Source organism: Macaca mulatta, chromosome 4 (genome assembly GCF_049350105.2).
Source record: "Macaca mulatta isolate MMU2019108-1 chromosome 4, T2T-MMU8v2.0, whole genome shotgun sequence".
In the NCBI taxonomy this organism is placed as follows: domain Eukaryota; kingdom Metazoa; phylum Chordata; class Mammalia; order Primates; family Cercopithecidae; genus Macaca; species Macaca mulatta.
Window position 1 is genome coordinate 19,035,941 of NC_133409.1, and position 13,029 is coordinate 19,048,969.

The window sequence follows — 13,029 nt, forward strand, 5'->3', positions numbered from 1 at the left end:
ATCATTTATTCATCACTAATTCAAAAAAAAAAAAAAGCTACGTTTTTAAATGTAGTTGGCAAAGATACAGACACAAGCAAAACAGACAGACTGTCCTAATGAAGCTTATGTTATAGTGAGGAGAGAGACAAAAGTTATATGGTACAACCGAAAGGAAGAAAAATAAGGCAGTAACAGGGACTTAGGTAATAGGAGAAAGCATCTCTGATAAGGTAAAATTTGAAAGAAAAGAGAGGCAAAAGATTTCTGGGGGAAAGACAAGTACAGGAAAATTTCAGTCTTATTTAGTCACATTTTATTGTGCAATTAGTATTATTGGTATTTATGAACTGCTGCTGTAATTAATTTAGCACTTATTTGCCTCCAAAGAAATGATTACCTATTTCACGGATAATAAAGATTTATACTACAGCTAAGAATCTATGCAGTTGTATTAAAGGTTATTCGGCAAAAGACTTTGGTACCACTCCTAAATACAAGTCTAAGAAAATCTGACAACCGTTGACTGCCAAGTAGAATCTCTATAATTTGCTAAAGAAGGAGTACATTGGGAGGTATCATCTTGGTAATTTTTTTTTTTTTTTTTTTTTGAGACCGAGTTTCGCTCTTGTTGCCCAGGCCGGAGTGCAATGGCACTATCTCGGCTCACTGTAACCTCTACTTCCTGGGTTCCAGCCATTCTCCTGCCTCAGCCTCCCGAGTAGCTGGGATTACTTGTGCCTGCTACCACACCCAGCTAGTTTTTGTATTTTTAGTAGAGACGGGGTTTCGCCATGTTGGCCAGGCTCTTCTCAAACTCCTGACCTCGGGTGATTCGCCTGCCTCAGCCTCCCAAAGTGCTGAGATTATAGGCTTGAGCCACCACACCTGGCCTAATCTTGACAACTTTTATGTTTATATAGTTTTATCTGTATACAGTCTTTGAGTGTTTTTTTCTGGACCACTTGTCTCCAAATCTGATTATGCATCCCTCTCAGAGTAGTAAAAACTAAAGCACAGGGCAATTTGTGTATAGTTACATAATTAGGTATATAAACCCTATTATACTGCATACACCATAAAAACAGGCACTAAATATATTTGGCCTCAAGATTAATTCAAAACAAAGTATAGTTAAACATGTCTAGATAAAGTATTAAAAATGTGAGTACTATAACTAGAGCCTAACACAGCTTGGCTGCTAATTATATTTAAGTAGAGAAAAATCACGTCGTTTTAAGGCCCAGAAAGGATCTTAGTGACTATCTAATTAGCTGTATCATTTTACAGATTGTTGATGATGATCTAGTGTATAAAGAATGAACATGATTTAGAAGTATGTTTTTGGGAATTTGGAAGCATGGGTCAATAGCTACAGTCAGAGAAGTAATAACTTCTCTTACTTTTCAAAGATTTAAGGATACCTAATCCATCAATGTCTGAAGGTTCCCTTGGGACCAACATTTCAGTGACCTAAACGGTTACCGGAAGATTACATAATGTGTGCAGAGAACAATATGTATATCTTTAAAAGTTCTTTCATTAAGATGCAAACAGCCTCAGTGGCAGACATTCTGTGTGGCCAAGAGGCTCAGTGTGCCTAACAGCCCCAGGAAGACTAAAGGTAGGATTCCTATGGTTATAGAATTTGCTACTTCCCTCCTTTTCTTTTTCACTCACTTTCTTCCTTCTACTTCCTTTACCAAGAAGTTAAAACCATCTAACCTAGGCTAGCAGATAATTCAGACCCTATTACTACAGATATAACCCATTCCCAATCCAATTCATGTTATATACCTTAAAGTCACATAGGTACAGAAGCTCCTTTCCTTGCATTCTTTTCTCACAATAAAAAAAGAATTAGTATTGCCGCTTTTCTAAGCTGACAAAACAGTGTTCTCTAGTAATAAAAATGTAAGTTTTTGGATGAGATCACGCTATCACATATTAATAATTAGCATAATACCTATAAAATTTAATAATCTCTGCAAAATATTTTAACTCCCTCCCACAAAAATTCAGATTATGTGAAATATAAGCAACTAAGAACTCCACTTTAAAAAAAAAAGTGAGTCACAGACAAAAGACAAAATAACCCACCAGAGATTTCCAAACTATCAGCTATTCACTTGGTTGCTGGCCATCAGGTAAAGCAGGTGAATGGGCTACAATAAAGTATTATATTAAGTCACAATCACAAGACAAATATTTCCACTCTACTTATCAACCTTGCATCCTTCCCCGGGGACTAGTGCCTGCTCCCATTCACACAACAAAGATTATCACAAATGGACCCACGACAAGAGAGCTGTTCAGAAACTGCTACTCAAGTGTACCCTCCTGGTTCTAGGGTTCCACTGTGGTGACAAGAAATTACAAGCAGCTTCCTTCATCAGAGCCCATCACTACCAACAGCAACTGACAGCTTCCAGAAGAACCTCAGTACCACTTTCCCTACCCAAAACCTTTCCTCTTTACTCCAACCCTTGACAAGGATAAATCTCTAAACTTCATAAACAAGGTAATTCTACAAATTAACTTATACACAGGGTTACTTCCTTTCCAATTTGATCAAGGAATGCAGGGCAAGAATAACCCAAAATATGCAATGTAAATCATGTTGAAATTAAAATGTATTTCCATCTCCACCCCTCCACGATGGCATAATTTCAAATCAATTTATATAACACATATCTGGTCCTCTGAAAAATCATTTTTTAAAAGGGCTGTTATTATTCTGTCCTAGCTATCGCAGATCAGACAATTCAGATTTATTCTGTAAGATTTCAGATTTTCTCCAAATGACACAGGTGGTTATTTTATATATAAGAGTCATTAAAAGATTAATCCTTTTTAACTAAAAAGAGAGTACGGCCATTTACAAGTTAAAGGCAGATTTATTCTAAGCTGGTGCTCTAGGTTCTTACCTCTCTAAGATACTGTGATTTACAATACACCAAATGTAGGAAACAGCTTCCAAAATTTGTATTGCTTCATACAAATCAGGACTTTCAGGTCAAGGAGCCTAGGATAGGTTCTCTGTTAAATTTTGGAATCCTTTTTCTCAAGAGTAACCTACTAGAAACTATTTACCAAGCCTTTGTGAAATCTGTAAAACAGGTTACTACTCCATTCAGCCACGAAACAGGATTCGAAGATTTAATATTACTGCTCATACTCCAAATTATAGAATGCTTAAAATTATCTGACTTTTGTAATTCACTACACGGTGAGCTCAAATTTACCTTATTAGAATATTTAGTACTTCTGCACTTCTCCCACTTCTCAAAGTTTTCCCACACCAGGATGCCCACCACCTAGGAACAGCCTTTGCAAGATACCAGTGCTCTCTAAATCCCCAAAGCAGGGTCGATTTCCCGATCGAACAAAGAGCAACAAAGAAGTGGGTGGTAACCACCACTCTCAGAGGCGAGCCAGGACCCATCGAGTGTGATCTACAACACAAGCAGTAGCAGTTCCACATCTCCCTACCACCTCTTACTTCCTGCGAAGGCTTTCTGCCTGAAACTGGAAAATCCGAACTATTATTGAGGAAGTGGAGCCCGTCCATTTGAATCCTGAGAAAGAGGCGCTCAAAGAATCCGGCGAACAAAGGAGAGGGTTGGAGCCCACGTAAAACATGGGTGTGATAAAGCCACACGCCGGACTTGAGCCCCCACCCTCAGTAACTACTCTCCAGCGCCCACCCGGGAGGAGGGGTCCGGGGAAAGACTGGAAGCCGAGGAAGGAGAAGACGCTCCGGCCAGACCCAACGCAGGGGAGGGGAGGCGAGCTGGCGAGGAGGGGGGAAGGGGACAGGAGGGGCGGAGCTCTCGCGGCCGCGGGGCTTTGTGTAGAGTCAAGGCCGGGGTAGAAATTTTGCCTCGCGGGGGACGGGTCGAGGGGATAGAAAGCCTACGCCGGGCACCCCAAACCTGCGCTGCCACGAATGGTGGGCAGGAGAGAGGAGAGAATGGGCCGCCCCCTTCCCCGCCACCACCAAGGCGGGGTAGGCCGGCGCCGTCCCCAGCAGCGGCCACCTTCGAGGCTGCGGACGGCACGGACGAAGGGGGAGAGGCAGGAGACAAGCGGGGCGGCCCCCCGATTCCCGCCCGCAGGAGCCGCGGGTGCTGCGCGAGGAAGACGGTCTCGTTCTAACCGCGCCGGGCCGGGAACGGGTTAAGATGCGGCCAAATGTCGGTCCCTCCTCCTTCCCACCCCTCAGCTCCGGCGCCCACTCGCGACGGCGGCCGCGGAACCCAGCACCCGGCCCGCGCGCCCACCCGGACACCGGCCCCGCAGCTCACCGTCGTAGTAGTAGCAGACTTTTTTTTTGCCGCCTCCTTGACTGTACGCCATGGACTCCCCGGCCACCGCCGCCTCCGGGCTCCTCCTCCTGCTGCTGCTGCTGCTGCTGCTGCCGCCGCGGCTCGGCCGGGAGAGAAAAGGGCTAAGGGAAACGTGGGGGCGGTAGTCCCGCGGGGAAGGGCAGGTCGGTGGGAGGAGAGGAGGGGGCGCCGGGAAGGCTGAGGTGCCGAAAGCTCGGAACCGGGGGTGGCAGCGGCACCAACTAGCGACACGGGAGAGGGGAGGGGGCCACCAAACCACCTCCGGAGGCCGCAGGGAGGTGGGCGCGCCCACTGCGGCCTCCGCGGGGGAGGAAGGGGCACGGCTGGAGAAGGAGGTCGCTTCGGGCTCGAGATTAGAGGCCCTCTGAGGGTGAACAACCTGCGCAAGGCGGCGCCATACACAGTCTTAAAATGAGGAAGAAGACAACCTTTCGCTGCGCAAGTAGATCCAGGGAGCGTGCAGCCGGGTGAACGTTCGCCCCCCCTCAGGTCTGCGCGCAGTGGTTGCGCCTCTCCCCGAGCCTGCGCAGTCGGCGCCTCGTAGCCTTGGCGGTCTGGACCCCTTGTCGGCGTCCCACGCTGCTCCCCTCCCCCACTGCCGCGAAGCTCCCGCCCGAGCCGACCACGTGCCGGGAGCCCGGCGGGGAGAGCCCACTCCCGCGCCCCTTCCGGGCCCACGACCGCGCCGGGCTGCGGCCCATCGCCCCAGTGCCTGGTAGCCTAGTTTTCTCGTTTGTCGTTTGTTCATTTATTATTATTATTATTATTATTGTTTTGGCCCGTAATGGGTAGGAGGTATAAAGGGACCTATCACTGATGTTAAGGGGAGAGGGTACCGCTTGGGTTTTAATAAGCATTTGTGGAGCTCATTTATAAGATACAGTTCTAAGCACTTAAATTTATATTTCATTGATAATCTATTTATAATAATCTCACTTAAGGCTCCCAACAACTCTAGGAAGTAAGTGGTAATTGTACTCCTTCATTATAGATGGAGACAGATGAAGGAACTTGTTCTTACTGCTAACTGATATGTCTGGAGGTTTGAACTCATTCTGCAAACTCCACGCGCCTTTGCTGTTCCACTCTGCAGCGATGCTGCTGCCTAGACACCGGAAGATTGGAGCAGAAAGACTTTCGAAACTCTTGGAAGTTATGAATATATGTGTTCCTGTGTTCAGTAAATACACATTTATCAAGCACCTACCCTAAGCCAGCCACCTTGCAGGTGAGGGCTAGAGGCTAACAGCCTGTTTCATAGCACCCATCCCGATTATATAATTTAAGATTCCCCCTCCCCCACAATACACCCCTCTTAAAAAAAAAAAAAAAAAAAAAAAAAAAGCTGTATTGATGCTGGAATTTTAGAGCCACTACCAAAAATACCCTTTTTATTTTGCTGTTTTACTTCAAAATCCCGAAAGTGTTCATGCTTAAAGCAGCAATTTTTCCCAACCTCACCCCCAAGAGATTTAGAAAAAGTCCAGGGTGGCCCCTGCCCTCCCTCTGCCCCCTCCTCTGTATTTTTAACAAGACCCCAGATGACTGATGAAGTTGCTAGAGAAATTACGGTGAGTGAAGCACTGGCCTAGAGGTAAAGTTAATTGACCTTCTAAGTTGTGCTCTATCAAGTACAAAATCAACTTGGAAGATTCTGAGAACAGAATAAGTGAATTTAGTAGAAGTGAATGTTCTTACCCAGGGCAAACACAATGAAGTCTGAAATGACACTTTGTTTCCTTTGGGAAGACTTCCCTGACCCCTCTCCAGCCAAGACTGTTCTCCATTCCATGTACCTTGTATGCTGTAGCTCAACACTTAACCGTGTTGCAGTTGCCCACAACTTGTCTGAATGTCCCACTATGAATAGAGTATCATAAGTGAAGGAACCAGGTTTATCTTGCATGTCATAGTTTCTCTAGTGTCTGTGACTTAGGGCAAGTCACTAAAACTGTTTTTGAATTGCCTTATCTGTAAAATGGGGCAGTATTACTTAGAGAGTAGTATTGAGAATCTCAAATAAGAAAATTAATATGGAATACTTTTTAAAAATGAAGAACTATATGAATAAGGGATTATTAGGATTACTATAATAACAGTGACGATTACTAATTACTCTTTGTATCCACAGCACCTAACATTGAACTTGTAAGAAGAGCCTGGACATATCTTTTGACTGGCTGAGAAACTTATTTGTTATTTAATAATTTAAACCAATAGAAGCAAGTTGTATTACCTTTAGAAACTGGTGTGGGAGAAGGAGTTTTATCCAATGATAGGAGTCGGCCAAGAGAATTCTGTCTATAATCTCTACTATGTTAGCAGAGCTAAAAGTGGCATCAGTTATTGAAACCCATTGATAAGCTCCAAATTTCATTGACCACATTCTAACTCTTCTGTATCAAACCCTTTTAAATATGGAGTTTTAGACAGCATGCAGTAAAAGGAAACCAACTGAAAGCATGGATAATTCATAGGATGCATGCATAGTTAAGGACTGTCTTTTTCCTTAAATTGTTTTTCTTTAGTTTCTGCTCCATCTCTAGGTGCTTACTTTTTCAATCTTGAAGATATTTAGTGTGTTGAAATTGTTCGGTAAAATGATCTCTTAAACATAAATGATTATTTAAGAATAGGACTGTTAAGAAACTGATAGCCTCAGCTTATGCTAAAAATTAAACCCTGCTGACAACTGCAGCAGACAGTTTAATTTTTAATTCCTGTAAGAGAATTATTCATATAAGCTTATTTCTACTCTAAGGAAATTTAGGTTTCTTAGTGCTAATTTTGTGTAGCAATTCCATACGGTGATACAGAAGGTAGAGAAGTACAGTGGCACACTAGAGTGTTGTCGTAAACTCAAACAGCCTCAAGCTGAATTCTGATCTTGTAAGCATAGTGCCTATCTTTACACAGTACTACAAGCTGTAATTCATAAACCTGAATAGCAACATCTAACAATGAGAGATTATAGTACTTTTGAACTGTGCATTTGTGTAACAAAATTTCAAATTACCCATTTACATTAAAAATATATTTTTGAACTATAACTTATCTACTAAATTACTGTTACATTAAACCTTTCAAGACATTCATGTTACACTGTTAACTAATGCTTTGCAGATGACCTTCGAAACTATCACTTTGATCTAATCCACCCACTTGCTCAAATTTTCTAATTTTTATACTCACCCTGCATCTGAGAAAATTAACTTGTTAGTGTCTCCTGATCACCCTACATGTGTATCTTAATTTTCTTAATTCTTCCTCTTTCCTATCTTAGTGTTTTGTTTGTTTGTTTGTTTGTTTTTTCTTTAAGACGGAGTTTCACTCTTGTTGCCCAGGGTGGAGCCCAATGGCATGATCTCAGCTCACTGCAACCTCCTCCCGGGTTCAAGAGATTCTCCTGCCTTAGCCTTCGGAGCCACCCCCCCCAGGCTAATTTTTGTATTTTTAGTAGAGGTGGGGTTTCACCATGTTGACCAGGCTAGTCTCTAACTCCTGACCTGGTGATCACCCGCCTCAGCCTCCCAAAGTGCTGGAATTACAGGAGCCTCCGCACCTGGCCTCCTATCCTAGTGTTTTTAACCTTCCTTAAAATCTAGTCATTATTCTTCTCCACCTACCACCAGAACTGTACAGATGGAGGTGGCGTATGCATGTTGTGACCATGGGGTGGAAAGCCACATGACAAGAATAGTGGAGCAGAAGGATAGGGACCTGGGTCCTTGATGACCTCATATGTAGCCGTTCCAGACCTGGACTGTGTACTTCCTGGACTGTGGTGACATGCAGGAAAAAAAAAAAATGAAACAAATGGAAAAACACATTTAGGTAAACCACTGTAGTTGAGATTTTGTTATATGTAGCTGAATATAATCCTAACTCATGCAAAATCTGAATTAGAAGTTAGTGGTTTCTCGTAATTTCTCCCAACTACAGGCTTCCCTTGGGAGACAATTTTCTGGATTTCTGAATATCTTGAGAACAGAGGTGCTGGTTTTGTCTGAAACTATCTTTTCAGTGATGTTTGTGTAGTGAACAGCGTTCCAAGATAGTAAAAATGACTCCCTCTGGAGAGAAGAACAAGCATGATTACTACCCATTATAAAAGAATCAGGTTCTCTAAGTACTAGACTGGACTGGACTGGACCATACTAATACTATACTATGCTATACTATACTGTACTATACTATACTATACTATACTATACTATACTATACTATACTATACTATACTATACTGCAGTCCATTGCCAGTACAAGTATTATGTGGCATCTTCATGTTGGCATATGGGAATTGGGGTTCAGAACAGCAGCACAAAAATTAATACTGTTGCTCTGGTCATTGCTATTGCCATGAGTAATAAATTATCCCTTAACATAGGAGTCTTGAGTCTAATACTAGCATGATGAAACTGTGGCTGGCTAGCTTATTAGCTTGCAAATAGAGTAAATTTTCAGATTGTTTAAGGAACCTGGAATAGACTGCATAGACCTCAGATGACTGTGGGCAGCTCTCTGAAATAGGGCCACGCTAGTTACTTGGAGGAACTTTCCAGCGGGAAAGCAGACTTATTTGTGTGTACTTTGTGGTTGGTTGTCCCAACAATGGGAGTCAGATAATTAGAAAAGTGGTAAGAAATTTGTCCCTGAGGCTGGGCGCGGTGGCTCACGCCTGTAATCCCAGCACTTTGGGAGGCCAAGATGGACGGATCATGAGGTCAGGAAATTGAGACCATCCTGGCCAACATAGCGAAACCCCATCTCTACTAAAATACAAAAAATTAGCCAGGTGTGGTAACGCACACCTGTAGTCCCAGCTACTCAGGAGGCTGAGGTGGGGGATTGCTTGAACCTGGGAGGCGGAGGTTGCAGTGAGCCGTGATCACAGCACCGCACTCCAGCCTAGCGACAGAGTGAGTTTGTCACTGAGTTCAGCTGAAGTGATTAATGATATCACCTGGGCGTTAGAAGGCAGTCAGCTCCAACTCAACTCACTGACCAGAATTGTTATAGATGATAGAATTGCAACAGATGTCAGATTCTGAACCATCCCTAAAACATCCAGCTATGCCTGGATTAATGCCACAAACCAAGTAGAAGGGTCAAATGAGAGTCTTAAGGAGAAAGCCACTGACTTTCCAAGGTAGACCCTGTTGGTTTATGGTATTCAGAACTCTGGGTGTCATGATTAAGGTCAATACTTTGTCCTGCTGCTTGGGTATTGTTGATAGTCCCTTAATTAAGTGCTATATGAGACAAATGGAATTAAGCCTCTATACATCAGGTTAATCACAGTGGTCAATGGAGTCACATATTCATATGAAATTTTGAGTTCTACCAAGAACGTGTAAGGGTGGGTGGTTAGAAGAGGAAGATCTGTCTTGGTCCTGAGTGTCCCTGCATAATCTTGCTAAGTATGCCAGATTGCAAGTTTTACCTGTCTCCTGAGACTGCATTTTTGCAGCTAGACACATAGACAATTAAGTGGGTCAGGGTAACTGTACAATGACTCTTGTGTAACTGCTCAATATCAGGGTAAGGGAGATTGGCTTGTTTGCTGCTAGTTCAAGAAGTTTGGACCCTTGGATCTGGGTTTCTCTTTTGCAGTGCAACCCACTAAGTGTGCAGGGGGCATCTGGGTCCATTATATATTCCCTGTGGGAGTTGGGGGCAAGAGGAACTGACAAATATGCTGATGCTCATGCTGCTTTCTGTGCTATAAGCAATAAAGTACTTTGTCTCCTAACTAGAATTTTGTGACTTCTGCCAGCATCCATGAAACCAGCAGATTAATTTATTAGCTTGCAAGAAGGGTAAAATCTTAAATGCTTTACAGTTCATGACAAAATGTAGTCATCCCTCCCTCAGTAAATGTGAAGGATTGGTTCTCGAACCTGCTGCATATGTCAAAATCCATGCATACTCAAGTCCCACTGTTGATCATACGGAACCACAGTATAAAAAAAGCTGGCTCTCCATATACATGGGTTTTACATCCAGGGAATGCTGCATTTGGTTGAAATGCAATTCCACATGGTTCAAAACTGTTTTGTTCAAGGGTCAACTGTAATGCCAAAGCATTGTAAGCAATGAGAATTTTTTTATATTGTAAACCCACAGAATCTAGGAGTCATCCTAATTTGAATGAATAAAATATCAAAATTAGGATGACTCCTAGATTCTTTCTGATCATAGGTGGGAAACAGAAAATTCCTAGGAAATTTTACATAAGTTTTGGATAGGTTTAACTAGAAAACTCCATCGGATTGATAGTGGTCCTGTTTCTCTGAAGAACCCTTTCTAATGCAACCGTAGTAAAAGGATCAGTACTATGTCACTTAAGAATAAACTGAGAGCTACATAACTGCAGTCTGCTACATTGAAGCTCTCCCATCTTAAAAATTTTCTTTCAACTCTTGTGACACTATAGACACTAAAGAAGGAAATAACTGAAAAGGTCACTTAATTTTTGTATTTTGCTGTTTTCCTTTACAATATATTTCCAAGTACTTTAAAAGTACTTATAGCAAGCAATGAAGACTTTTGCTCTTCCCAATAGAAAATTATTCAGTGTCTTTATAATAAAGATTTACCAGAATTTAGCTTAACACATTTTACTCTACTAAACAAAAATTTTCCGTTTGTTTCCTTTATTACTCACTGCTTTCCATTACAATATACTTGCAAATGCACATTACCTAGGTAGAGGGTTGAAGCAAGTTTAATTGGATCATTTTATTTCTTCATTTTATTATCTTAAAATTTTAGGATAATAGGTATTCCCTAAAATTGTAGATTCCCCATAAGTTAATTTGTAAATTGAAATTTGGTTTATTAAAATTATATTTTAAATCATTTAGAGACTACCCCTGATGGAATTTTATGACTTTAAAAGTGCTTTCCCTAAGTTCTCTTTTGGTGCCCAGCAAAGTTCTGATGAGTTTTTCTTTCTTTCTTTCTTCCCTCCCTCTTTACATGCCTTTTCTTTTTTTTTTTTTCCAAGAACAATCATATTTTCAAGACTTTTGTTAACAACATAGATGAGATCCTAGGATGGTTTCTGTAGTAAGAATTTTGTGAATTTTATGAATTTTAATCCCTAAAAATTTGGAGCGTATTTTACTGGGAAAAAAAATGTTGAGCCCTACATGTAATAAAATTACTCTATTTTTCAAATGTTTAATGACAACTTTATACTTTTCTGATTAATGTTCATAGTCAAAATGTTATACAAAGCAACTGTGCTATTAATAATGATTGTAACATAAATGATGTAGGGAAGTCTCTCTTGGCAGACCGATCACTTCCCTTTTATACTGTTTCTACCTTATCATTTCTGAAACAGGAGTTTTCATGCTTCAGTGTATATAAAAACTCCCTGGGAATTGATTTATTATGCCAGTTCCTTGGCCTACCTTCTATATTTCTGAATTGGAAGTTCTGGACTGAGATGTGGGGAGTCTGCATTTTAACAAACTTCTCAAAGTAATTCTGATATAGATGAGCCGAGATCCACTCATTGACTAATGCTTGGTATCCAAACATTTTCTGCACATCAGGGTAGCCCACTTAGATTTTTAGCTTAAATTTTCTTATAAATTGAATCATTTCGCTCATATTAACTGGGTAAGTTAGTGGGACCTGACTTCTGCCTTTTGCCACTAGGCACCATGATAGTTTGGAATGGATTAGTATTTGTTTATTTTTATTATTTTTTTTTATATTACTTTTCAGATGGAGTCTTGCTCTGTTACCCAGGTTGGAGTGCAGTGGCATGGTCTCAGCTCACTGCAACGTCTGCCTCCCGGGTTCAAACAATTCTCTTGCCTCAGCCTCCCGAGTAGCTAGGACTACAGGCATTCACCACCACGCCCAGCTAATTTTTGTATTTTTAGTAGAGTCAGGGTTTTACCATGTTGCCCAGGCTGGTCCTGAACTCCTGACCTCAGGTGATCTGCCCACCTCGGCCTCCCAGAGTGCTGGGATTACAGGCGTGAGCCACCACACTTGGCCAGGAACGGATTATATTTGTAGCTAGGGTTGAATGCATAAAACTTTGAGTTGTAGGGAATTTGAGTTTTGTTTTATATGTCATTTAATAGAAATAAGAAAATACAGACAAAAAGGAAATAAATTTTTATCATGCATCTCTCTTCCCAGCCCTTAATATCATTTTGTCGCACACACTTCCTTACTTTTGAAATACACATAAGTTGGTCGGGCGCAGTGGCTCACGCCTGTAATCCCAGCACTTTGAGAGGCTGAGGCGGGCAGATCACCTGAGGTCAGGAGTTTGAGACAAGCCTCACCAACATAGTGAAACCCCATCTGTACTAAAAATACAAAAATTAGCCGGGCATGGTGGCGCCTGCCTGTAATCCCAGCTTCTTGGGAGACTGAGGCAGGACAATCACTTGAACCTGGGAGATGGAGGTTGCAGTGAGCCGAGATCGCACCATTGCACTCCAGTCTGGGTAACAAGAGTGAAACTCGTCTCAAAAAAAACAAACAAAAAAGAAATACACATAAGTCTATGTAAGCAGGTGAGGATATATGTTGTAAAACAAAAATTGGGACTTACTGTTTATATGCTGTCTTATAAATACATAATGTATTAAATTTGCCTTTCCCCTCTCAATAATACATTTCTGTATAAATACATGCAAAAACATTTCATGCATAAATTAAGATTTAG

General features: G+C 41.7%; 1 protein-coding gene across 1 annotated transcript in view; it reads right to left on the reverse strand.

The window, feature by feature from the left end:
* The window catches only part of HDAC2 (histone deacetylase 2), a 30,802-nt gene extending 26,251 nt beyond the window's left edge, over nt 1–4,551 (reverse strand). The window contains exon 1 of the mRNA XM_015137550.3: nt 4,287–4,551. Coding sequence (XP_014993036.1) covers nt 4,287–4,338 — 52 coding nt within the window. The 5' untranslated portion in view covers nt 4,339–4,551. The remainder of the gene's footprint in view (nt 1–4,286) is intronic.
* Nucleotides 4,552–13,029: the final 8,478 nt, after the last annotated feature.